We start from the raw sequence: 26,751 nt of genomic DNA, 5'->3' as shown, positions 1-26,751 counted from the left end.
GGAATTTCATGTACTTGTAACTGTTATGTAATAAATGCAAAAGAAATTATCATATTCTAACAAGACAAAACTGAATCTTTTTGTATCTAAAAACATTTGTTTTGTGTTAGCTATAAATATATAATAATGAAAAATGCTACTGCATGATTTTTATACAAGTTAAAGAGATTGTATAACTTTGTCTAGAATATTATATTTTATACCATTACTTATATTATATGAAATATAATACCAATAGAAATGATAAGACACTACCATATGCATCATTATCAACATTTTTAACTTTGGAGGCACGTCAATTTAATTGTTAACATATATTTAAATATAGTTCGTTTTAGATTATTTTAATAATTGATAAATGCAATGTTGCACATATATGAATAATCGTGCTTTTGTCTAATTCTTTTTAATCACGTATAATTAAATCTTCTTAGTTATTTAATAGTTGTAATTAATAACTCAAAAAAAAATGAGTTACTTTTAATTCATTAAACCAATTTAGGTATTATTATTAGAATATAAAATACTATAAATAAACACAAAGACATTATGTTCAATAAATCTTCGTAGGATTTTAAAAATTATTCGTTGAAAAACCATTATATAGATTCATCATATGTACTGTTTCCAGAGAGGGCCATTTTTGATAAACTAGAAAGACTTCGACGTGGGCTACTACCAACTAAAAAACTACTGCTAGACTCTGAGAAAATTTTCCGGAAACTGGAAAGTAGACATTGTTATTAAAAATTAGAATTCTTAAGTTTTTCATGTATGAGTTACTTACAATTTACGAATTCCAGATTCAGATGTCTTTTTCCATGGTGCATCATCTGGTTCATAGGGAAGAGGGCCTTGAACAGGAGCATCTTTATCATCTTCAACCCTATAATAATATTAAAGATAATATAATTTCTTAAATATTGTAATATTAAATTGTACTGAAAAAATCTCATTATAATTTACAGAGCAAGGCAAATTATTGTTATATATATGTGAAACGTACGTTTCAGGTTTTGGTCGATATAATTCTAGTTCATCTTCTAAATCTGATACTCTAGCTTTCAATTCATTCCGTTCATGTAAAATTTCTTTCAACTCGGCGGTAGTAAACCTTGGTCTGTCAGGATCATCCAAATCATATATAGCTTTATTTGTTAAATCTGGACAACCCTGTAATTTACTTAGGTCTTCATTTTCTTTCTTTGCTAAACCAAGGCGGGCTCGAAGATTTATTAATTCACGATTTTGATCTTGCAATTGGGCTAAAAAGTCTGCTCGTTCCTCTACTAAACCACGTGCTTGCATTTGGGCCTGACGCTGTTTCCGCTTTAATTCTCGACCGACAACCCCGAGTTTTTCAACCTGTGCTGTCAGCTGTATAAAATAGAATAATAATTTACAATAAAATATATATTATTAGTATCTAAAAAAAAAAAAAGCGGAACAGACAATTAAGGAAATTATAAAGTATCAAACATATTACATTTACAAAAGCATTACTTAATCACAATTTATATTAATCACAAATTACATACGAACATAAGTACCAATTTACATTTTCTATTTCTGTATTTTTTTGCAGCAGCTCTTTGTCTCTTCCTCGAATTTGATCTCTTTGTTTGTCTATCATAGATCTTAAGTGCTGCAATACTGCAATATCAACTTCTTGACTAGCTGTAAAAGCTGGAAATATATTCATGTAACTAATAAGACATATATACGATAGAACATTTATAGCATCGTGTTAGTAGGAAAAAGGTTGTTAGTACTTTGTTTACTGCTGTACTGACTATCACTACGTGATTCTTGCAGAGCCTCTGATAATCGTCTATTTTCTTCTTGTAACCTTGTAACCATTTCTACTAGGTCACGAGATTCTTGACGCCAATGTTCTTCAATTTGTTCCAGTTCCTGTATAACAAATAAATGTTTCTGAATAAATAAGAAAACGAGCAAGTTCTAAATATGCATCTGTCAAATACCTATGTATATGCATCTGTATATATGTGGTATTTATGAATTTTTCTAAATAAAATACCTTTTCAAATCTTTGCCTATCTTCAGCTTTTTCAATTTTATCACTTTCCAGTTGTGAAATCTTTGCTTGTAATTCTTGAACTGTAGTATTTTCACGTTCATTTTTGGTTGCAAGATTTTCCAATAATTCTAATGCATGTATTACTTTTGGCATAAGATTGGTCACAGAGTCTACTCCATATGAATCTATGAGCTTTTCACATTCTTTTCCTATTTCCGATGCAATATCATAAACATCTACAACGGATATGTCGGATACTACAGCATATTCCTCCATATTATGGGTTGTATAATTTCCCAAACAAAAAGGCATGAATACTTTTTATATCAAAGTATATTATATGTGAAGCTGCTGAAATATACAATAATATATTCTAATAGAAATTATGTCAATTACTAACTAATTAGTTTTAATATATTAATACAATGATTAATTAATTTAAATATTACAATTTGTAAAAATTTCAATATCTCAAAATGTGTTACGATCAATTAGTTAAATTAAAAAAGATACAATGGAACGTAACAAAATATTAATATTAATATTAATTTAAAATTATCATAATTTGCATTCAATATAACACACTTTTATATTTATTTAGGCCTGGTGTTAAGGAATTTAAATAATATTCGTTATACAAGAATATAAACGATTAGAATATATACATCGATAACAATTAATGTGTCTGAAAGTATGAGATCATGTCGATTAAGCACAGTTGCAATCAGATTCTATTTAGTGCTATATGGCAGTACTGCAGAGGTTCCACTTTTAATATACGTACGTGTACATATAGACGATTTTCATCACAAGCACCGTATGTATCTTTTCGAAGTAATAAATCGAAATAGAAGAAAAAATTAGAGAAGTTTGAAATCGACAATCTAGTGATTCTAGATTAAGCCTAGTCTCCTTTTTGGTACAGCGATTTTCGCAAACTGTATCTATCGGCGAGTGTTAATCAAAGCGATACAATGATTGGACATTTCCAATCGAACGCAACAGAATCGTTCAGTAATTACACATTTTCATAATAATATTTTCCCGAGAAACTATAACTCAAAAATATTTACTTATATGTATTTTTGTATTATATTCAATGTAAAACAAAATATCGATTAATTCCTTGCCTTACATGTAAACTACATTGTTAATTTTGGATGCTCCGTTCTAAAAAAAATAGTAGGATACTTGCATACATACCTATGTCAACAACAATATGTGTGTATATATATATATATATATATATATATATATATACATACACACATATATATATATGTTGAAATTTATATGTATTTAAAAATTGTTTATAAAAAATTCCATATAAAATATTGAAAGAATTGATTTTTATTACTCATCTTATTCTTCTTGCGATCTAATAATGATGAAGTATTTAAAAGATGGTTAAAACACAAAGTCCTTTTTACTTACACTAAATACATGTATGTATAACAATTCTTTCATTATTTAAAATAATAAAGTTAATTTGAAAATGTATTTATTCTTATATTATGTACTTTTAATGGGAGCATTTTATCATTATTGAATAAATATTAGCAAAAGATAATAATAGTAACAATAATTAAAAACGAAAATTTTTGTTTTTTATAAATTATTCAAAGATCTATTATTTCACATCTATTTTATCTTTTCAACATTTTAAAAATATACATATGTATTTGAGAATTTTGTTTCATAAAAATTGTATTATATATATTTAATTTTTTGGTATCAGTTTTTATTAAAACATTTTCTATGTAATACAATAATATATATATTTTATTTTATATTACATTTTCAGTGTACAGTCGTTGTGTAATTAAGATATTAAATTTTAAAAATTTGAACATATGTATATTAAGTTTTGCATAGCATATAAATTCTGACACTAGTAATATCTATCTTATTAAGCAAAAATCAATATATAACAAATGAAAGTTTTCTTGGTGATCACTATAAACTTGTAAATTATACAATTTATTATAACAAATTGTTTATAACAACATATAACATATCATCAGTTAAACAGAAATGCAAAAATATAGATTCAAATTGATTTTATCTATTTATAAAATAACTGTAAAATGTAGTTAAATTATTGTCATAATTTTTTTTATTAATATACTTTTAATATTAGCAACATAATTAAAAATGCAAAGATAAAAAATATAAACTTAAATATTTAAAATTATACTATTGAAGTTATATATGCAATTCTGAATTATGAAAATTCTTGAATAATTATTATAAACTATTTTATTACGTAAATTTATTAACAAATTTAAACATAACAATGAACTAAATGATAAAATATTAAAAATATTACATTATATTATTTGCAATAAGTTGGCAAGCATATAACATTATTTGAAAATACTGCATGTTTTTAATAAAGGTACATAAGGTATGCTAATAATGAAATTTGCATTTAAACATTTTATATGTAAGAAATTATTAAATTATTAAGTTACTAATATTACAATGCTACAAATTCGATATTACTTGCAGTCATATAAAATAATATTATTCTACCATGCATTACATCCAAACATTTGAAGCACATTTGTTTGAATTGTTAATAATTCTTTATTAAATTAATATTTATTTAAATACTTGAAACAGAAATAAAACTAGAATACTTTAATAAAGTTCCAATAATCTAGTTTAATATCACATTATAATAAATATTTTATACTAAATATGAATTTTAAAATAATCAAAAAACATGTTGATTTTTAGTAATGAACAAAATACACATTTAATCATATTTTAACCAGTGATCATATTGCAATTTCATTGTCATTTAACTGTCTCTTAACTACCATAATTTTTTAATAATTGCATTCATATATTAATACTAATTTTAATGTTTGTTGACAAAAATTGAGCTGGAATAATTTTTGTATTTTAATAATTAAATTTTGATATGCTATTTATATATAAGCAAATATTTTATAGTCATGCAGTAGTATCGCATTATTGCGAAGTATCAATATTTCTTCAGTTGTTAACATACATATTGTACTAATGTTTCACTTTAAATATTGCAAAAAATTTGATATTTGTATATTTTAATCAATACAAAACTACATAATAAAATACTTTTTACTTTATATTTAACATTACATTAGTGAAGGTAAAAATATAGGATAAAATTATTACAAGATAGATGAATTGTTGATTTCAGTTAGTGTTCGATTTACGCACAGTTTCATCTAGCAATATTTAAAAATTCATAATTTAAAGTACATTAATTTATATGTATATAATATTTTGTGCTACTAAACTTTCAAATCATATTTGTGTATATATATATTACTCAGTAATTATGACTTTATAATTATATATTAAGTTAAGTACAATAAAAACAGGCTATGTAATTATTACGCTTTGTTAGTCAATGTAAAATTCATAAGTATGCAAATATATTTTCCTTGTTGTTAAAATAAATTTGTCATAACAGTAATTTGATTGTTAAATTTTAAATACATTTGGAACAATTTCCAAAGTGTTGATTATATTATGTAACATATTAAAATAATAACTTGGCACTTTCCTTTGTTTATCTAAATATTTTTAACTATTTATGATCTTGGATTAATATATATATATTTAAATATAATTTCAAATAAATTGATTCGGTTTGTAGCATATGTAATAAAAAGTTATTAAATAGTTTAATAATGTAATATGTGTATATTGTATAGGAAATTGCTCTAAATGTCAGTCTTTATAATAAGATTCGGCCGATATATTAATAATTAATAATTAATATTCACGAGGGCCTATTTTGAATAAAACTTTCTATATATTTTCTCTTAACGCAATTTTCATATAACTAGTGATTAAAACGGATAAAATCAACAAAAATGTATAAATCTATAACTTTTTAAGCTGATCCCTAATTTGTCTATCTACATTTATAAAATGAAAAAGATACTATTATTTTCATATTTATAGCAATATTCTGTATAATATTTTTACATTCTCTTCAATAACTTTACATAAACATTTTAAATTCTATAATATGATGTATTATGTATAAGTCTAGCAGTGTGTGTGTATATGTATATCACATATTACTTTATTAAAACCCTGTAAGAAGGAAAGAATATTTTCAATAGTTACTATATCGTTAACTGAATTTTAATTTGTGTGTTCAGTCGTCTTACATATTAAACTTTAAACTCCAGATTATTTGTAAGAGATATAATGGCATGTTCTTGTGTAATAGCAGCTAACTCTTTTAGCCACTCATCTAATACAACTGCACATAAGACCACATTTTGTACTGGACTTACTTCATTTGGGGATTCCCATGACGTTTTTGTATAATATCTAATCAATGAAAAATTTTATAGTATTATTATAATCTTTATACAAGAAAGTTCGTGTAATATTAGTTAAATTTTTAACATATCTTTTTAACAATTTTAACTAGTGAATCAATGATATGATACTAAAATATTTACCGGTATCCAGAACCATGTCCAATAGCTTCTAATTGATTTTCAGATATACCAGTTGATTGATTAACAGTATTGTTTAAACTACTTGGACCAGAACTGCCACTTGATCTTCTAAGCATTTGTGTAAAAGATGATGTTAAACTCCATCTCTTATTTTCACCTAAAACGTAATTTGTTTAAGTATAATAGAGAAATAATATTTATATATTATTCTTAATTGTAAGCGATTTTTATACCTACATCGTTTGAACACTTCCGGGAGTGCATGGCAATTATAAGCAATAATATAATATTTATGTATACTTATATATATGCATCAATAAAATATATTAGTGAAGTATAATTAATATTTGAATAATCAGAAAAATTGTACCTCTTGAAAATGGTTCCCCACTCAAAGAATTTCTTTTAGTGGATACAGAATGAGCAGCAGCTTCTAATGCATTTTTTCTTGCATTTACTAATTTATCCTCGCGGTTAATTAAAAAGAGTCGTGCTTGTTCGACCAATATATCTATATTATTGTGTTGTGAAAGAAATTGATCTATTTTATGTTTTAAAGATGCAAGTACCTGATGAAAGATGAAGTTTTTTTTATAATCTTGTACACTATTTGTGGATATGTACATAATAAAAATATGTATATAATTACAAACCTGAAAAAGTGATCTAATACTGGGTTGAAATACTAGAGAATGATTTAAGAGAAATGATTGTAACAAAGGCTGTGGATATATTGCTAATCTGCTGATAAGACCAGTTAGATGTAAATTAACATATAAATTATTACTTGTCATACATTCGAGTTTTCGTAAAAGAACATCCAAAAATATACCGACATTCGGTTGTCCATTAAATACATCTTGACGGTAATTTTCTTTACTTTGTTTATTCGCTGTTAATTCTTCTGGTGCAATTGAACTCGATTCTATGATGCTATGAAGAGATAATATACCTTGTTCTTTGTTTGATTCAATTTCTATTTCGTCGTGTTCGCTTATTCGATCTTCGCTAGGTTCGTTATCTGGAGTTGACTGCGATGAACCTTTAAATGCAAAGCTTTCATAGCCGCTGCTTTCCCCTAACGATAAAAGTGAATTCATGGTGGTGTTCGAATCGTCATTACTGCTATCAAATTCTTTTTTATCTATTAATGACATTTCTTTAACAGAATCTGATATACCAATATCTTCGTTTAACAATTCAGCAATATCTGCATCTAATTTTGCTTGTTCTTCTAATGATAACTCTATACCTGTTGCCACAAGGGATTCTATTTTTAACTCTTTCTCTATTGTATTTAAATCCTTCTCATCTAGCAAAGACATGTTAACTAGCATGTTATCTATTGATGAGTTTTCAATAATTTCATTAAAAACCGTTGGTTGCTTTGCTGTCTCTAATGATAAAGCTTTATTTGTTTCAGTTTTCTTCTGAGATTGATCTAATAACGTATTGTCATCTATTAAAGTAGTCGCACTGCTTGTAGTACTATCTTTTGGTAATTCTCCATTGTATTGATATGACCAAGTAGAACAAGCAATTCGGCAAGCTCTTATTTTTTGTCGAGCGTCACATAAATATGCATGATAATTTCCATAAAGGCTGTCTGATAATCTGACTCCATAATTTATAGATGCTGGTAATGACTTCAAAGATTCAGATGTAGCATTTGAATATTTTTCATATGTTGTATTGTTAGGTAAAGAATTGAATTGAGAATTTATAGACGTAAATGGCGAGCAACAACTTGGTGTCAAAGACAAAAACTTCTCAGCTGCACGTCCAAAAGGATCTATATCTCTTAACCTTCTACGTTGGGAAAGCATTACATGAGAACAAGGACTTAATGCACCCAGACATAATTCTAGCATAATGTCTTCACAATTTAAATTAATCAAGGTTTCAAATAGTCCCAATGTTACTATACATAACTAAAACAAAGAATTGAAAAATTTTTATGATATTTTATTACTTATTATACTTACTAAAAGTTATTAACATTGTCATCTTTTATAATATGTAATAAAAATAAAATATATACCCGTGACCTAGAAGATATCCTTTGAATAAGGCTATCCAGTATTCTGCATTCATCATAATTATCTTCAAGTAAAAATCTAACGAACGAACGTAAGAGACCAGGTTCAGTTACAGAACGAAGAAATAAATCAAAATAAGCTGTGGCTGCAACTAATTCATCCACTGTTGTCTGTAATATTAGAAAATTACTTACCTATAATTTTGCGTATATATATATGAATTTATAATTCATGAATAAGCAATTATTAATAAAACTGCTATAATTCCATTTAATATGTCTAGATTTTAATATTCAAATTTTATTTTGTGGTAAAAGAAGGATATTAGCATTTATAGATAAACATTATCTAAAACACAAAAAAACTTCAAAAATAGTTAAACATAAATTCACACTAATATTAATGTGAAGTAGTTTCAAGCTACATATTTTTATTAGGTAAACAAATAAAGCATAAAGCATAAAACATGAAACAAAGACAGAAAACAAAAGCATAAAAAGCATAATATATTTAAATCTGAAAAGTTTGATCACTGTAATATGGAAAATTTATGTATAAAAAATATAAATTTTATGAATAACATATATTTCAAGTATTTTATGTAAAGTCATTAAACATAAGGTTTTAGGTATATTTTATAATATATATTTCATATGGTTTATAAGTCGTTTATAAAAGCTTTATATATTAAATGTGTATTGTAACTATTTGTAAATATAGAATTTCAGTAAAAGCTTAAGCCTGCATTAATATTATGTTATTATTTATATAATAAAAATCACGTAATATCAAGAAGATATTAAAACTTCCTAGAAGTATTAAAAGTAATATTAAGAAAATAAAGAAAATTGAACAAGTTTACTACACTAACTGCAGTGTTTTGTACTAACCCAATGTTCTTGTGCATCTAGCTGTTTTATGGTCAAACCAACAGAATCCTGAGCACCATAAACATGTCACCGGATAGCCACCAACAACCATATCATAACATAAATGATTCGAACTTTATATTAGCATTATTATTAATACTTAATTAGTACTAGGTATTAATATTTACATTTACCACCACCACATTGACAATATTATATGCATTTAATAACACATCTATATGTACCTATAAGAATCTATTAAACAGGAAATATTAATAAACTTTATGTTCAATTCCAATTACCAATTATTATGTATTTAATGTTTTCAAATAACTAACCAGGATATTAAAATAAGACGAAATAATTGAAATCACTATAAAATTGTGTAAAAACCAGGGAAAAGTCATGTGATTAGCATATTTCAATATTAAAAAAAATTAATTTATGAAAAAGAGAGAGGAAGTATTGTATATATGTATGTTTAATAAGAACAATTTACTAACCATATTCTATTTTCAAATAAACAAGTTGCAAGTACCTTCTTTCACCACACATACATGTAAAGTAAGAAAGATATTGCAATGTATTATAAACAAAAAAGGTATATAATAATTATCTATTATAATCATAAAATAAATATACATATTTAAATTTCTAATATAAGTTTATAAGTCATTTGCAGAATGATATATTTCATCTAAATTAAAATGTAAGCAGATGTATTCATTTTAAATAAATAATAAGATATATATGTGTGTACATTATATTCACCTGTAACAAAGCTGGTCCCATCACAGGTACCAAAAAGCCATGATATAAAAATTCAAGTAACAGTTTTTGTACCAAAGGATGTGCGACTTGTGCAACAGCATTACAAAAGTCTAAAGAATTCATTAAGTGCATCAATGCTGGTAAATCATTAACATCATCTGGTGTTAACCGATGCCAATCATCTGTTTCAATATCTAATTTTCTTGGTAACAATGAATATAGCCCGCTTAAACCTGTAGCTAATACCTAATTATTAAATAAATAAAAACTTCATTAGTACTTAGGTACATAACAATATAGCATATGAATACATAATAATTACAAATTATGTTTATGTAAAACTTGTCGCAATTAGTATTATTTCTTATTAATCATTATTTTCTTTTTTTACATAAATTTAATTTATTACACAAAGATTACATACAGGACATATATTAGAATGATCAGCAATGTAGACACCAACTTCGTCATTTTTTTTTGAGAGAGACATACAGAGTAACATGGAATCACGTGCTTGTTGTCCTACTCCACCTTCTCTGTGCACATATGGTATCAGTAATGTAAAAATAATAAATCTAGAAAAATTAACATTTAACAAAATTAAATATACATTATGCAATATACGCATAATGTTGTGTATAAATATGTTTGTAATATTCTACTAACTTGCTTTTTCCTATTGCTGTTGAATGAAAAAATAAGTCAAGTAATGCCATGTTTTGCATCAAAGCAACACATAATTGATTTAATAACACTACTAATTTTTCTTCTACTTCTAATGGCATAATATCATTTGCACAATCTTCAAGTAATCGTAACAATGGTCTGGCAACTGGTTCATGGGCAAGAAGAGTACCACTATGTGATACTAAAAGTTCATATAGTTTTAATTGTTCTAAACGAACAGCATTATTAAATCTGCAAAATTACATACAATACAACATACAATACATATATTACAACATACAACATTATTTTTATATTAAATAATATTAAATCACTAATTTTTATGATTTTTAATCGAAGGATTTTTACCTTCCACTATGTTTATTCCAATCGTAAAGTTTAACAAGGAGGTTTTCACTTAATAAATGCTCCAAACAAGGAGAGTGTGTTGCTGTTGTAGATTGTCGATAGTTATTGTAAAAGTTAAAATCACGTAATTCTAAAACTAAAAGAGTTACCATCTGATCTACATGATTAACAACTCCAAGAACATCATCTTGATTACATATTCCTTTCGGCGGCTGTATAAATATAAAAAAATACTTAATTACAATCCTTTCTAATTTATTACGATAATATCAAAAAGTGGAAAATACTACAGTTACAAAAATTGTTTGAAAAACTTTCGAATCTTTACTTTTTATGCTATAAATGCTATGCTTTAAAAATTGAACTTACAGATGTACGTAAAATGATTTCGTATGCTTGTTGCCAATGTTTACAAAAACTGTCATAGCATGCTGACGGGTCAGCATCTTTTGGCGGAGAATCTCTTGAACGTTGCTTAGTGAAACTAGTTCTCAAGGGGCTACTTCGTAACCAGCTCATTTTTTCGGTCTATATTTTATTTACTTCCACGTTCATCAGAAACCTGATTTCACGCATCCTTTCTCTTCGAAATCTCTCATATTACTAACTGGCATAAAAATAAAGTATTCGTCTATCTTCCTCAGTTTCGACTAACCAAGTTTTTCTGTCAAAATTGTCCTACTTATTGAGATAATCGCCCATCTACGCAGCAAGGACACAGTGATAATACAAACTACATATTTATTATGCGACTTGCGCATTACGAATACTTTGCTAACGCGTGTCAGCGTTATATTATGTCAAATATTTTGTATGTTTGATAACCAGCAACTAATCACTCCTGTATTATTATGATAGCCCATTAAGAAATCGCCATATTTATTCAACTAAGGTTTAGAGATTAATTTTAACTTTTTTTCATTTTTCCTATTTTCCCAGATTCATTTGAGGTACGTCCATGTTTATGCTTCGCAATGCAATGCGTTTTGTCCAGTTTGCATTTTAGAACCATTTCGAAAATTTGTATTATTTAAAAAGAAATCAGGAATCTTTATGTATCTCCCCAAAGTAGGGATTTTCATCTTAAAATCTTATAAAATATAATACATAATTTCTGTTTGACTTATATATTATATAACGATTAAGATATGGATATTAATTAAAATAAAATGTACATACATACTTAAGCTTTATTAAGTATAAAGAATTAAACCTCGAACATAGTAATATAACAGATGTGTGTAAATAAATATATGTAAATAAGGTATTGTTTAATTTAACCAAAGAAAATAGTATATTCATTTTACATTATGACAAAGTAATGGAATATATTAATATTTACAGTTTCTACTCTGTATTAGAATGATATATGGTCAATTTAATATTATAGCTGTCACGAATTTTAAATGTTAATATACATAGAACCTGGATATATTAAAAAATATGAAAATAATTAAAATATGAAGTAAAATATGAAATTAATTTTATTAAAAAGAAACAAAAATTCTAGAAAATTTAAAAACAATATTAAACAATATAAAAGATTAACAGCTTTATGACTTAAAAAGTTTTAATTTTATTATCTCCGATATAAAGGAATAAAACTGAAAAATAAATGAGATGTTGGAATTACTTTGTTATTTATTCTATACTTAGTGTGTTACTTAAATTTAACTGTTTTTGTACGTTAACTTGTAACTTAACCTCAATTCTTTATTCTGTTTCAGTAATGAATAACTTTATGTCTAAGTATCATTTGTAAGAAATGTTACTAAATATATCGGCAGAAATGTCCAAATTTCTATTGAATTCAATTAGATTGTTTTTAATTAAGAATAACAGTAATGTAAATCATTATGTTCAAAGTTTTCAAAGTTTTAGTAATAGTTGTACAGATGATGAAGATGGGAAGGAAAAGAAAAGAAAGACTCAAAGGATTCCCAAAATTACGCTTATACATACAGATAAATCTATTTCTGTCATGCCATTAGAGGACGCAGAAAAATTAGCTAAAAGGCGAAATCTTGAGTTAATGCATGTATCAAATACATCTAAAAGTGGTAGAAATGTTTATGAACTTGTAAGTTCTTCAAAGATTGACAAGATTACAAGAAATGTAGCAGTAACACATAAAAATGTACCGAAGATAAAGTCTGCTAAGCTATTTACTATAAAACAGAATATTATGGATTATGATTTAAATATAAAAATCAATAATATTAACAGAACGTTAAAAAAAAATTATAAGGCTAAAATAGTTTTTTCTCATCCTAACGGACTTCAGGTAAGGAAAGCATTAATTGCAACTATCTTTGTTGTTTATAAGAGCTTGTATTCAAAATATCTGAATTATCAATAATAAGTTAAATTGTATTAATTTAAAAAATTAATTGGTATTCAACTTTAATACAATGTCATTAATTTTATATAGGAAGAGATGATAGAAGAAACGAAAAAAAAGATACAGGGAGTTATTTCAGGAACACAGACGAGAAAAGGTAATACCATACTTGTATATAGTCCTTTATTAAAAGATGAAAATATTTCTTCAAAAGACGATGTTAATGATAAGTAATGTACTGAAAAAGTGGGAAAATTAATAAAATCTTTCATAATTTTATATGACAGTATATTCTAATAAATGATAAATTAAAATTTATTGTATCATATATGGATCTGTCTTATAAAATTGTGTAACATAAATGAATATTATGTACATAGGACAAGTTAAAATAAATGATATAGTAATTTTCAATTATGTAGTTCAAAGTATTGGACAACAAAATGGACAATAATTTTATGTATAGAATTAGAATTTTTTTACATCCTTAATACTAAAATGAGATTCAAAACTACTGATTTTCATTCAAAACTACTGAAATCAAGGTGGTTTCTTACAGATATATATATATTACACTATATATTATATATATATATAGTAGAACATACTTTAACAATACTTAACTATTATAGTCTAAGAAACCAGAACTTTCTCGAATTTAGGATATTTATTAGGTGATCCTTTTAGATTATACAGAGTGTCTTATTTCAAATACGAATCCAGAAGAAGAAGGAAGCGGGATTGTTTTATCACTTTCAGTTTTTCAAGAATACGAGTTTTTGCAAGAATTTGATTAAGAATGATGAAAACTATATCGATATCTTATCTCACTTATATTAATATCATATTGATATAAAAGTCATTAAATTTTGTAATTTTAAACGATTAGGTATTATCATTGAACTTTAGAAAGATATACACGGTATTTTGCTGCCAAACGGCTACATGTAATCGTATCGGTACATAGTATTGTCTGAGAAGTTCTTTATAATTTTGCTATTATATAGTGTCTAAGAATACATACATATATGAAAAAAATCGAACATTTTGCGTATAAAAAGTGAATTCATCGGATCAGTGCAAGCAAATGAGCAATGGCGCCATGGGGTGGAAAATCGTGTGTTTCACCGCTACAAGAACTTGCACTTTTTAAAAAATTGAGGGCGATGTAGCAGTTCTACTTCCGAATTCGTTTTAAAATAGAATAGTTTAATCATCTAATGGATATGGCAGATCATAATTCAGTGTTGAACAATGTTATTAATATATTTTCCAACTATATTCATATTATATAGGAGAGAACAGAGTTTTGAATTTCATTTAATACTATATTATATATGTATAGTATGATTAGTATCATTATTGTCAGATATACATATGTAAGTGAATATAGTAACTTGACTGTCTTGTTTAATAATGACTTATTACTATCTAGCGATATGTGACATATATACTCTTATCCTTAAGATTAATTACAGTATGCTAAGATGAGAAAGAAAGGAAAGATTACGATTAACAAATAGTGTAAAATCAATAAAAACTGACTAACTATTACGGTTATTTGAAATATAAATATTGTGTATTACATTTACTTTACTTGGAAATAATATTGGATTAAGCTTTTGAATAATAGCATATATGTAAAAACTATTATTACACTCTTCATTTATAAATATTTTCTCCATGTTGATAGTTTTTACCCAATTAATTTTACTTACATCTTAAACATATAATTTTAATAAACACTAATTGAAATATTCGATCTTAAACTGAGATCTATATTTTTTTAAATCTTATATAATAAATGCAACAAATATATATTTTATAATAATACTTGTACAGATAAACATATTTATTGCTACTATACATAGATTGGCTTTTAAAATATTTGAAAAACAGTACATTTTTTAATAATAATTTAAATATCGATTTACTACATACTTTTTCGCATAAATTGTATTTTTCTTTTTGTATTTGTTTTTTTTTTTGAACATATTTTTTATGAATAATTGGAATGCGGTATTTTTTGACTGAAAGAATTACTTACATTATATGTAAACTCATATGCAATATATGTGTAATTATATATTACAGTTACTCATATCACATATGCATATATATATATATGAAGTATTCCATACATGTAGTTCATAACGATTCGTTATTATTTTTCAATATTGAATAACTGAAAAGAATGAAAAAAAAAGGTAGACAAGAATTGTAGCACGATAGTTTGTGCGTTGTATTACACTAATTTGATTTTAAAATTTATCATAAATATTTTCTATTTATCTATAAACAAAAGAATTTTTTCAATGCATATTTGTTTTGCTGCTAATTCATATATACCTTCCAACATGTTTATCAGAATATAATTTCGGTTTTGAACACTTCTTTATTTTAAATCTTGCAATAAAAGCGATAAAAAATTAAACAAATTCGATTTTAAAATATTATGTATCAATGCATCAAGCATCCTCAAAACTAATATTGTAACATATAGTATAATTAGGTGATATCTAATAGGTATTGATTGTCAATTCTTATTTATAGTACCATAAATTTTTGGAAAATATATTACGTCAAGAGATTGTAATATTTTATAACAGCTTTTATTATGTATTATAATTGCAAAAACTCTATTTCATGTCAAATCATGCTTGATTTAATGATACATAAATAAAATTTCAGATTCAAATGCATTTAAAGACAAAGAAATAAAATAAAAAATGGATATGTAAAAAGTATAGATGAACATTATTATGGACATCTCCCTGTATAACATTTTCTGTACTCTACCAGAGAAGGGCAAAGTTTGCCTTTTGGACCAAAAGGTTGAACTTTGACTATTCTTGTCCTGTGTTGTGCTGCTTCTCCACAAGTGGCTGTACAACGTGACCATCTAGACCATTGTGTCATTTTACAGTCAACTGAAACTGAATTTCATCAATAATCGCATTGAGATTTAAAAATTTTCTCACAAGTAGTAGTTGTGTCTGGTAACCGTATCATTAACTCCACGGCCTTAACAATGGAATATTAAAAAAATATGTTTATTAATCAAAACTCACTTTGATTTTCTTCTACCTTCAAACTTTGGTCACGGTATATACGTCGCCTTGGAACATCAGCTTGCAAGGCTACGGATTTTACTTTTATTTAATCAGTTTCTGTACTTGGTACATGTTAAATTAGATAAAATTATTTTATCTTCATTGTACTTACAACACAATGGATCTTTACGACATTTTCTTTTACGATGTAATTTTGTTGGACATCGTTTACCTTTACCCCTATGTGGTACCTATATTATTCAAATTAAACGAAGTTACGTACGCTTTTGAAACTGTTGGAAATGGAGAACATTGATTCGTACGAATTTTTCATCGAATAAAATAAAAAGAACATTTAACTTTCATTTTCCTTCTGATTATACAAATTTATTTACCTTAATTTCTCTTGTACTATTTTTATATCCACGACAACCTGCACACTTAGACCAACTACTCCATTCGGATACCTGACAGTCGACGTCTTCCGCATTATAAGACGATTTCATTTGACTGTCTGCTTCTATACCTCTGAATTTTAATTTCTCTGCAAGAAGATATTGCATATTGTTTATTACATTGCAAAAAACATTTATAAACCAAGCAGGTTAAACGTAGAATGTCACTAAATTGCGTTAATGTTTATACTGATAATGAGCGAGCAATTAACTGCTTAACAACATATCGAGCAAAAAATATTGAATTTCAATCAAATTACGCAACATAATTATGGCTTTCTTTTTTTTTGTTGTTGTTGATAATATTCGAAATTGGGGCCAAAGCGATTCGTAATTCGATTTGCAAGACGAAGTAATGCAATTTGTTAGGTAGCATCACCATGGTGTGCTCGCTTTGTCTTCGTACTGCGTTGCCCCTGTGCAGGTATGTGATAGCTGAGAACGCTGCTGAGGGATACCTTATAGCTTTTCGCCATAGTTGACAAGTTAGTCCTTAAATCTTCTATATTTTTTTGATAAGCAAGCGTGCACAGAATAACAATGGAGATTTTGTTAAAAAACGTAAGCCATAAAACTTGAATTATTAAATTCGCTACATTTGATAATCATCGGAAGCTCTAAACGAGTTCGTTCGAACTGTACATATAGTTTCCTTTTCTTAAAGCAATTACAAATCAATGAATTTTGTTAGAGTCGAGTTATTGTTACTTTTATGATACAAAAGTATGTCAAAAGTATCAAAGTTACTTTATCTTATCATCTGAACAAGTTTTACTTCCATCGTCGATGGATCTTTGAATAAAGAAAGATGTAGCAGATGGCTGAATGACGAAGGGAAACTTACTCTGATAGCTATCGCAAACTTTTTTGCAATCCTGTTCAGTTGGAAAATTATTTTCATTTCCATCACAGCCGGAATATTTGAACGATTTACATCCCTTCTCTTTGTCGAAATACCAACGAATGATGTTACCGTTGCATCGTCCTTCTTCCTTCGGTTTCTTGCAAAATTCTGCAATCAGTCCAACATTCTTTTAACAATTGTTTCTTTATTTTTGAAATCATTTTTATTACGATTTACCCTTTAATATTTTCTCACTAGCTTCTTCTATAAACAACGAAGATCTGCATGATTAATTGCTTCTCTTTGTTTTCGTTCTACGCGCTTTTGCTGCTTATGTTGCTTCGATTTACAATTTGAATCTTTGTTCATAAAAATGTCGCATGCCATGAAAGTGTAAAGGGAAAATTTGATACAGTTCCGTGAGAATTAAGAGGGTTTTATGTCTTGGTTTTTCCTTTCAACAAGGGAAGCTTTGTAATTGTCGAGGAAATAAGTTAAGTTCTAATCCGTTCTTGGGACTTGTTACTGGGAAATTATAAGAACATCCTATGCTAGGCATCTACGAGATTTTTCGAAATATTTTAAAATAGCAACGAGGAGTTAAATATTAGAGGACATCCTAAGAACATCCTATGCTAGGCATCTACGAGATTTTTCGAAATATTTTAAAATAGCAACAAGTTAAATATTAGAGGACTTACATTTTACAGCGATATCTATTAATAGGATATCATTAGACTTTTAGCGTCTCTCAAAGCTAATATAGAATGAACGCGCAAAGATTCGCATCAATTTTGTCATGTACGAAAATTGATTTTGCTCCTGGTTAGAATAGAAAATCGTTCGGTCTTACCTTCTGCTTCTTCTTTCGTAAAATTACACGATGCGATCTTAGCTTGACAGGGAACCGCTTCGTGTCTGCATTCTGTAGGATCCACGTCATCATGGCGTTTCCAATTCTCATGGGTCATTCTAAATCTCGTTTGGGTACCGCTACCGCAGCTAGAACTGCAGGGTGACCACAGGGACCATTGCATGTAACGCTCTTCGATGCATTTCTAATTAGAAAATCAATACGATGGATGAATTAGATTTTTGATTCAATTACCAAGATTATTTAATGTCATTTAATCTTTTAAGCTTATTTAACTTTCTTCGTAAATCTCATGGTTCAAAAGATTTTGACGTCCCGGTAATTAATTGAATTTGATTTTTAAATATGCCCATTAACAAACAATTCTCATCTTTTATGCTTTTATTTTTTCCTTAATAGAAAAAGTTCTAGAAATAAAACTCAATTTATTACTAGCATCTAAAATCCTTTTTTAAACTGTTACGGCGAAAGAAGAAAAAGCTAGTCACTTTGTAACATCAGGAAAGAACGTATGTATAAACTAAATGGTATCGCATATAGCGAACGTTAGTCGATTGCATTTATTAAAAGTTGAATGTCAGTGCGTAACCATAAGTCTATGTGCGTGACAAAGTACATTTAACAAATGACGTTGTTAAATGAAATATGAAGTGATAAATAAAATGAATAATCTAGCACTGTGAGCAAGCAGAAGAGAAATGATCATTATTTTATAAAGAAGGCAAAAGCAATTTTGTTTCGTTGAAATATCGATTATCTAGCTTTCTTATTCATTTCATCCATTGCTTCCGACTTACTCTGTAAACGGAGAGTCAATCGATCGTTGATTTTTCGCTTTTCTCGACTTACGTGAGGATGCCAGTGGATGGTTCAGCGAGAAATGGTGCAGGTATGGTTTATAGTTACTCGCGCGTGAAACGATTATTCTGAATAATTCGAAATTCGTTAGTAATGATTCGTATATATACAGAGTGTCCTGCATAACGTAGCACTAGCATAGATACTATGTTATGCGGGGCAGCTTGTATAAAATGATCTTCAAATGTAATTATTATTATTTCTGTGATGACCAAGTTCGATAATTTGTTAATAATAACATAAACAAGCGCAATTGTCAAACGATAGTTCGTTCTACGTCTTATTTTCACGCGCTCGACGAGACAATAGCCAGAAAGTTACGTGCACGAGTTTTGCGAGGTTTCTGCCAGTTAGTTTGCAATTAGTAAATTTTCGTAAACTATCACTGGATTCTGTACTTGCGACCATTCCTCGATTCCATCCAACGTTGCTTCGTCTTCCTCGTAATCTTCTTTGTTATCATTGTCCTCATTGTTATCATTCTCCTCCTTTTGGATAGACATCTCGCTTACCTCCTCTCCGTTCTTTTCATCGCACTCAGAATTCGTGCAATGGTCGGTCTGTTGAAGTTGTTGGTCGCTATAGAAGGCTTTGCACTGTTTATATTTCTTGTTCTTGAAAGCTCTTGTTCTGGTCCTGATTCCGCGGCCGCAGGTCGTCGAGCATTCACTCCAGTCGCTCCATTCGTGTAGTACTTCGGACTCGCTGCATCCTTTCACCGATCTTCGCTCTCCATTGCTGTATTTAACGTTATTTGATTTTATTTCCTTGCGATAGAGATAATGCGAAACGAATTTGTTACAAGTTTCTAAATGTTCTTCAATACCTCTAGCAACGTCTTTCAATATTCTGAATCATACAGATTTCTCTAGGAGAATTTTCATAAAATCATGCTAATTACCAATCGTGTCCAAGACACTGACGCCTGTCACTTAGCGAGACGTTGCACTTGTTGGCGACCGCTGCAGCTTCGTTCTCGTAATATCTTTGTCTGAGTTGAGTGCCACGACCGCACGCTGTCGAACATGCAGTCCAGTTGCGCCATGCTGTCACTTTGCAGGCTCCTGTATACGTTATAAATTATATTTTCATTAAACTTCCTTGTTAAAATGACCACCTCGAGCAGGAAATAAAAAAACCTAATAAAAAGAGATATATATTCTCTATGTTCGCGTTTATTTAAACTACTCTTAGTTACCCGTATCCGTGGACGATGGCGCATCCTCTGACGCATTCTTGCAGGCTTTCTCGTAAAGCCTCTGTCGGTTCAAGTAAAGCCTGGCAAGCGGTTTCATATCTAAACCGGAAGGATCGTAAAACGGAGACTTGGAGTCGTTTGGGTAGCTCGAAGTTATCCTACGGATGGGTTCTTGAGGCTCAGTTGGCGAATCCGGTGACTGCAAACGCAAGAAATCTCCTTCATTTTACCGCCTACATAAAACGCAATTGCAGTATAAAGCAATTAAGTTACGCCTATCGAGAAATGTCAAGTAACGACGATATCAATAGTTAAGCACGAGACAGTTCGCATAATTGGATTATAATTCAAGTCAGTTTAAATACATTCGTCAACCTCCAAACAATTCTCGTCCTATTCGACTTATTCATTTTATCATTATAAATCTGCTTGTTTTATGAATTTCTTTTATTATTGTTAAAGTTATTCGGTGTATGTGGAATTAAAGAAACGCGTGGGTAAATTGTAAGGTATTGTAAGTATATATGTTGTGAATATTAAAGTACAAAGTGTGGAATACAATGTAAGCTGGTCCAGATCCTCACGCTAGCAATGTTACCCTGAGACTAAAAGAATCCCTGAAACCAACGTCGCACGTGTACCGCTTATGGTCTGTCATCGACGCATTCTTTTATCTATGCGCTATCGATGACCTCAGCGCTTGAGAAAACCGAAGATCAGACGTAGAGTTTTCTTAGAAATGGCGATCACTTCGACAATTATTATCTTTCGTTTCCTTTGAAATTAACGAACTATTTTTGCCTCTTTATTATTGCTCAAGGTATTTGTATGCGTTTAAATTTATGTTTCGTGAGGAATCACGAGGACATCGTTGAACGATAGATTCTGAAGGATGGAAAAGCGGAAATGGTGCGTCGCGACGAGGGAAGTCGTTGGTCGGTTGGAAAAGCGTCGCAAGCACGATTACTTCGACGCCGTCAGCGATTTTCACGCGATCCGCAACCCTATTGTCGATTGTTAGGCCCGAGCCTGCGGTTGAATTTATTATGCGATTTTCTGCGATCGACAGCTGACATTGATTTCGTCCTCCTAAACGAATCTTTTTCGCTGGGCATCGAAAACTGCTGAAACGTCTGAGCTTTTCTCCGCCAAAGGGGAAACCATTTTCCATCGTAAACGAAAACCTATTCGTCTTTGCCTGTCATTTGCAATTTTTCATTACGCTTCGTAATTTGTTTTTTATCGGCAGCTGCTTTCCGTTTTTATTCGTTGGTAACGATCGAACTGAACCGAATGGAGCCGGAAATGGACCAAGAAAATGTTTGGAGGATGTTTTTGTGAAAATAATTATATCGTACGAATTTGGTAAAGTAGAATCTAGATCGTTCGAGACAGGAATTTCTTTTACCAAATAGGTGATTCCATTATCAGTGCCCGCATCATAAGGGTACAAATTCAGTTCTTTGTGTTCGATCCAAGTGCAACTATCCAAGCACAATTCCAAACCTGAAACTCCGACGATCCAGTCCGGCGAAGGATCTACAAAATCATATTTTTCACATTTCATATTTTAATTGAAATTCGGAAAACTTCAATCGATCCATCGTAATTTCTAGAATTTTCCAGTGGAATAAAGCATTTCTAAGTTACAAGAATCGTCACGTTGTCTAAGTATGAATCGGGAGAATTATTTTTCTCCAAAATTTCCTTACCGATCATCGACACCAAAGACATCAGGTGATGTTCCCGATCAACACGGAATACCGCAAAAGTTTTCCCAGTCACATTGGGATAACTTATTCCTCTGGCTTTAATTATAGTTCTGATCTTTTTACTCTGTGAAAAAGTAAACCATTCGTAGACCGATATTTACTGTCGATATTAATACGAAAAGAAATTTACGCAAAACTAAAATCGAATTCTTATAATTCGAAACAAAGAATCGACTATAAAGTAACTGTAACTCTTCTTATTCTCTGCTACAGTTAACTTCTCATGATCAACAAAAGCGAATTTAAAAAAAATGATATAATATTCTTGCTTTAATAATATTTACTTGACTCTTTAATTCGGATTCTAATTTCCTGGTCGATCCAAGTTCAGCCAGTTGTTGCAACCCAGGACTGGCTAGACCATCGTATTTCCAAAATCTATAATCAACCGTATGCGATGCTCCAATCACGTCTGAAAATCGAATGAGCCATCCTTTACTAGGAAAGTCCTGGAAAAATGAAAAAATTCCATTAAAAATTATTTTCCTATTAAAAGGTCTTGTTAAAGAGAGAAAACATATTGCATAGCTTATACAAAACTGTTGGAGTTTTTAGTTTCAATTTTTCGATAATCACCAGTTGAATGCACGAATCCGATCACAATAGTGGCTCTCATTTCAATTTGACCGAATATCGAAAATCGTTGAAACGAATGCACACGGATGCGATTCTGTATTTATCGGTAACGTTTTCCTATAACGTTGTTATATACGCGAGCCACACATCGTCGCAAGTTAAAAGAAAGTTTCGTCGAACTTTCTTTCGACCCATTTTCACGTCGTAAAGTAACTTCGTCCCCCGCGACATCGATAAAACAGCATCCAGTCTCCTTATTCAGCACGAAGAATTCCAATTGGAATTAAAATAATTCCTTTCCGATTTCAACGTGTTTCGATACTCTTCGTAATTTATCAACGTACACTCTTTATTTTAGTACAACGGTTTCACGCAAAATTAATTCGTAGTCGAATTTTATACACTCGAATTGTTCGAAATAAATAATTTGTTTCTTACACGGTGTAACGTACGTCTAAATGTCCACGAACTAATCCTTTTTCCTTTCGCCAAAACGATAATTTCATTTGTACGAATTTTTCAAGAATCTTATTTCGATCGACCAGTACGCTCGATTCACACCGCTTCGATTTCAATAAAAAGAAGTTTCGACGAAAAAGAGGAAAAGGAAAAGGAGTTGCTTCGATTTCGCTACTCGTTCGAAGGAGTTTCTCATCGAAGAGACACGTCGATGCTTAAACAAGAAGATCGATAGCGATTCTATGCATTTCTGTTTGTCGATTTTATTTGACAAGCTCTCACGTGCCTTAGGATGAGTATTTCTAGACCAAAGTCCCTCGAAAGTAACTTCGTACTTCGCCTCGTCGCAGGCGCAGCACTTTTTCAGAACCTGCCCCTGGTCGTCCGCCTCGGCTCTCGAGTCTTGACATATCTTTAGCACTAAGTTCTGATCATCCATGTACCATGTATCTGGCGTCTCCAATATCGTTGCCCTAAGAGAAAAACAAGTGGAAGAACACGTGTTACCGGACCCACGTTCCCGAGATTCCATTAATTCGAGATGTCAGCGTTTACCGAAATGGGCCAAGCTTTGCGTTTAAATGCATGCTATTCGTTGCGAGGTAGAAAGACGGATTTATTTTTCGGTCCATTTGCCAAATCGTGCAAAAAAGTAGCGAAATATCGTTCTATTCTTGCTACTAGCGGTATCGTGTAACGTTTAATTCTGTTAAATTTTAGGATAAATTCCGAAACTGATAAATTGAAACATTTATCTTTGGAATTTTGTTCTCTTTTACGATGATTGTTTTCCGATTGATCGCGAAAAAAGGAAAAAAACATGGTTTTCCACCGAGTAAGAAAGAATTTTGACGAAGGAAGAATTTTCGTTACGCAAAATTGAAAGATAAAACGTTCGTTAAATCGTGTATTTATTAAATTACGCGCGATGTTTCCTTTACTAACGTTAATTAAAAGATCTGTATATACAAAACAGAATAATATCTCGTTGATTTTCATTTTAAAAATTCGAATAAATTACAGGATATGTAAACGATGAGAGGAGATGATACAAATCTATCGATATGATTAAATTCATTACTATTTGCATGCAAAAATACGTTATCGTTTTCCATGCTTGTTATTAAAATGTCCCTTCACCTGATAAATATGCAACCGCTACCTTCGGAAGGGCTGGTCCAGGCCACAGAAATCTCTTCTTTGGACATCTTCGTGGTCTCCACTACGGCGTTCGGACAACTTTCCGAGTATGTTGTCAACAACTCGTCTTGCAAATCGAAGATGCCACTCTCTGCCGTGTCATCTTCGTTCTCCGGCTCGGCGGATATCAAAAACCTAGTGAATTTTCTTGGCATGATATCCGTACTGTCTGCTTGCAATGTCACTGAAACAAAAAATTGCATTTCATCCTCTTCCTCCTTCGTTCTTAACTCTTTCACGCAAAGAGACTTTTTTATTTTAGTCAACGATTCGTATCGCGTCGATTGCAATTACTTTTCTTCCTCCGTTTAACAAACTTCAGAAAATCGTGAATCTTTTCGTTCTCTAAAAATCTTTAAGATTCAAAGTGACCATCCTTTGCTTACAAACGTTTCTTCGAATGATCCGGCTATTCGTCCAACTATGGATTATTGCCACTGTCCTCGCACAAATTGCTCTTTATGCATCGATATCGTAACGTGATTTACGGCAAGTCTCATCTTCTGAAGTAGTTCGTAGACGATAATCGAGGGGATTAAGATCGTGACTTTCTAACGAACAATTTTCTGCGACGATGAATGCAGATAAATTCGTTTCCGGCTAACGTCGTTCTGACTTTGTGGAGATGGAATCTTGCTCGAATATCCGTTTGTCAGCAAACAAAATACAACAACGAATCATCGATCTTCAAAATTTCATGCGATAAAATCACTTTATTCTTGAGGGCAGTGAGTACATTATGAATATTTATTTTGGATATCTTTGTTGCAAAATATATTATCTTTTATTTTCCAATTCCTAATCGAGCAGCCGTACGTCTCTGTTACAAGGCAGGAACGTACATTAGTTACCTCGTCGAAAATATTTACTTTATTACACGTGTCACAACAACAACGTTGTAACGCACCGCCGAATTCTAGCTGCATATATTTTTTATTGCTACGTTAAATTCTCTGTCTCGCGTAAATTTCCGTAGAGCGTATTAAATTCTCACGGTTTGCACACTCTCGCGACTCGTCCGATTATTTTGTATAAACCTTTTTCGATGTAAAATTCTTCCCGTTGTTTTACTGAAACAATTGTTCGTTTTTTCGCAACAGACGAGGTAATATCGTTGCAAACTTTCGAATAATTTAGAAAAAGAAATGGAAAAAGGATTAATGAACATTTAATTTTGTAAATAATTATGACTCATATTAGACTAGATCATTAGACTGATTATTAGGTAATAATTATTTTTCTTCGGATGGATAAGTATTAATAAAAATTGGAAAATTATTGCGATTAAATGGCGTTACGAAATTTCATTCTATTTGTTCGATACTATCGATTAGTGGAAGATAACAAAGATGTTGGATTCGTTGATCTGGCAATGTGTTTTACCGGAAAGATGAGTATGAAGAGGACAGAATCATATGTTTTCTTTACAAAAGCCTCGAAAATAACGAATTAATACAAATTTCGATCAAGCGCTTTTAGATAATTAAACGTTGACGAACATTTGTTGGGAATGGAAAATTAATGCCTTCGATTCAGCATCGAGGGAAATTAAATTGGTTGCAGGTATCGTGGTAGTGAAGCAATTGCACTGGTTTTCTTTGACTCATTCGTGCAAATTACTCGCGGAACCTTTGCTCAACAGTCTGTATTTTGTGCAACACAGGCGTCAAACAGTCGTGCAATAACGTTGTATAGTAGGTGTGTATACGATGTGATTCGGTTAGCGCGACGAACAGATTGATCGTAAGCTATTGAAACGAAAAACTCGTTTGGGTAAAAATTACGGAAGCTTCTAATTTTACATGCTTGAATTTTTATCGAAATATAATTGGTGCGTGAACATTGAAAATGTTCGATAAAACGCTGTGATAGTGAAGTCTACAGTTAACCG

At 29.8% G+C, this 26,751-nt stretch overlaps 4 protein-coding genes across 12 annotated transcripts in view; 1 reads left to right on the top strand and 3 right to left on the bottom strand.

Annotated features, from left to right (window-relative positions):
* Nucleotides 1-533: 533 nt before the first annotated feature.
* LOC132914053 (RILP-like protein homolog) lies at nucleotides 534-3,116 on the bottom strand. Of its 2 annotated transcripts, none has more exons than XM_060972847.1 (7): nucleotides 2,826-3,116; nucleotides 2,042-2,392; nucleotides 1,794-1,914; nucleotides 1,559-1,686; nucleotides 1,007-1,377; nucleotides 788-886; nucleotides 534-723 (listed from the first exon to the last, which is right to left on the bottom strand). In XM_060972847.1, exons 2-7 carry the CDS (start codon nucleotides 2,351-2,353, stop codon nucleotides 600-602), a joined length of 1,155 nt encoding a protein of 384 aa, XP_060828830.1. In that variant the 5' UTR covers nucleotides 2,354-2,392; nucleotides 2,826-3,116; the 3' UTR covers nucleotides 534-599. The 2 variants fall into 2 exon arrangements, with proteins under 2 accessions (XP_060828830.1, XP_060828829.1); XM_060972846.1 differs by having other exon boundaries at nucleotides 1,773-1,914; nucleotides 2,826-3,115.
* Nucleotides 3,117-4,284: 1,168 nt separating this feature from the next.
* On the bottom strand, nucleotides 4,285-12,172 carry LOC132914163 (FHIP family protein AAEL005291-like). 5 transcript variants are annotated; one of them, XM_060973015.1, is made up of 13 exons: nucleotides 11,600-12,172; nucleotides 11,231-11,442; nucleotides 10,862-11,113; nucleotides 10,620-10,770; nucleotides 10,196-10,441; nucleotides 9,446-9,493; nucleotides 8,558-8,725; nucleotides 7,170-8,447; nucleotides 6,887-7,085; nucleotides 6,754-6,765; nucleotides 6,517-6,673; nucleotides 6,217-6,382; nucleotides 4,285-6,139 (listed from the first exon to the last, which is right to left on the bottom strand). In XM_060973015.1, exons 1-12 carry the CDS (start codon nucleotides 11,747-11,749, stop codon nucleotides 6,220-6,222), a joined length of 3,036 nt encoding a protein of 1,011 aa, XP_060828998.1. In that variant the 5' UTR covers nucleotides 11,750-12,172; the 3' UTR covers nucleotides 4,285-6,139; nucleotides 6,217-6,219. The 5 variants fall into 5 exon arrangements, with proteins under 5 accessions (XP_060828998.1, XP_060828997.1, XP_060829002.1 ...); XM_060973014.1 differs by lacking the exon at nucleotides 4,285-6,139 and having other exon boundaries at nucleotides 6,175-6,382; XM_060973019.1 differs by lacking the exons at nucleotides 4,285-6,139; nucleotides 11,600-12,172 and having other exon boundaries at nucleotides 6,175-6,382; nucleotides 11,231-11,312; nucleotides 11,380-11,390.
* Nucleotides 12,050-13,967, top strand: LOC132914185 (uncharacterized). Of its 2 annotated transcripts, none has more exons than XM_060973057.1 (3): nucleotides 12,050-12,180; nucleotides 12,958-13,514; nucleotides 13,662-13,967. In XM_060973057.1, exons 2-3 carry the CDS (start codon nucleotides 12,996-12,998, stop codon nucleotides 13,803-13,805), a joined length of 663 nt encoding a protein of 220 aa, XP_060829040.1. In that variant the 5' UTR covers nucleotides 12,050-12,180; nucleotides 12,958-12,995; the 3' UTR covers nucleotides 13,806-13,967. The 2 variants fall into 2 exon arrangements, with proteins under 2 accessions (XP_060829040.1, XP_060829039.1); XM_060973056.1 differs by lacking the exon at nucleotides 12,050-12,180 and adding an exon at nucleotides 12,301-12,494.
* A 380-nt stretch (nucleotides 13,968-14,347) lies between these two features.
* LOC132914164 (spondin-1) overlaps nucleotides 14,348-26,751 on the bottom strand; it is a 29,416-nt gene continuing 17,012 nt past the window's right edge. Inside the window, exons 4-18 of one of the 3 annotated variants that reach the window (XM_060973020.1) lie at nucleotides 24,801-25,044; nucleotides 23,947-24,133; nucleotides 22,910-23,074; nucleotides 22,566-22,689; nucleotides 22,262-22,392; nucleotides 20,854-21,052; nucleotides 20,557-20,719; nucleotides 20,054-20,393; nucleotides 18,777-18,981; nucleotides 17,924-18,091; nucleotides 17,459-17,581; nucleotides 17,020-17,168; nucleotides 16,797-16,875; nucleotides 16,643-16,711; nucleotides 14,348-16,507 (exon numbers count right to left, since the gene is read on the bottom strand). In XM_060973020.1, coding sequence (XP_060829003.1) covers nucleotides 16,332-16,507; nucleotides 16,643-16,711; nucleotides 16,797-16,875; nucleotides 17,020-17,168; nucleotides 17,459-17,581; nucleotides 17,924-18,091; nucleotides 18,777-18,981; nucleotides 20,054-20,393; nucleotides 20,557-20,719; nucleotides 20,854-21,052; nucleotides 22,262-22,392; nucleotides 22,566-22,689; nucleotides 22,910-23,074; nucleotides 23,947-24,133; nucleotides 24,801-25,044 — 2,522 coding nt within the window. In that variant the 3' untranslated portion in view covers nucleotides 14,348-16,331. The remainder of the gene's footprint in view (nucleotides 16,508-16,642; nucleotides 16,712-16,796; nucleotides 16,876-17,019; nucleotides 17,169-17,458; nucleotides 17,582-17,923; nucleotides 18,092-18,776; nucleotides 18,982-20,053; nucleotides 20,394-20,556; nucleotides 20,720-20,853; nucleotides 21,053-22,261; nucleotides 22,393-22,565; nucleotides 22,690-22,909; nucleotides 23,075-23,946; nucleotides 24,134-24,800; nucleotides 25,045-26,751) is intronic. The other 2 variants (XM_060973021.1, XM_060973022.1) reach the window with 2 other exon arrangements.

The sequence above is a fragment of the Bombus pascuorum genome, chromosome 14 (genome assembly GCF_905332965.1).
Source record: "Bombus pascuorum chromosome 14, iyBomPasc1.1, whole genome shotgun sequence".
NCBI lineage: Eukaryota > Metazoa > Arthropoda > Insecta > Hymenoptera > Apidae > Bombus > Bombus pascuorum.
Note: the sequence above shows the minus strand (reverse complement) of the source record. Positions and strands in the feature narration are given on the sequence as shown.

Bases quoted from the DNA above. Each gene is read 5' to 3' on its own strand.
- LOC132914185 (XM_060973057.1), top strand. From the start codon at position 12,996: ATGTTACTAAATATATCGGCAGAAATGTCCAAATTTCTATTGAATTCA. The intron at 13,515-13,661 runs GTAAGGAAAGCA...AATTTTATATAG, and splicing joins CTCATCCTAACGGACTTCAG to GAAGAGATGATAGAAGAAAC.
- LOC132914163 (XM_060973015.1), bottom strand. From the start codon at position 11,749: ATGAGCTGGTTACGAAGTAGCCCCTTGAGAACTAGTTTCACTAAGCAA. The intron at 11,443-11,599 runs GTAAGTTCAATT...ATATTTATACAG, and splicing joins AAATCATTTTACGTACATCT to CCGCCGAAAGGAATATGTAA. The intron at 7,086-7,169 runs GTTTGTAATTAT...ATCTTTCATCAG, and splicing joins GTATTAGATCACTTTTTCAG to GTACTTGCATCTTTAAAACA.
- LOC132914053 (XM_060972846.1), bottom strand. From the start codon at position 2,353: ATGCCTTTTTGTTTGGGAAATTATACAACCCATAATATGGAGGAATAT. The intron at 1,687-1,772 runs GTACTAACAACC...ATATATTTCCAG, and splicing joins TCAGTACAGCAGTAAACAAA to CTTTTACAGCTAGTCAAGAA. The intron at 1,378-1,558 runs GTAAATTGGTAC...TATTTTATACAG, and splicing joins AAAATACAGAAATAGAAAAT to CTGACAGCACAGGTTGAAAA.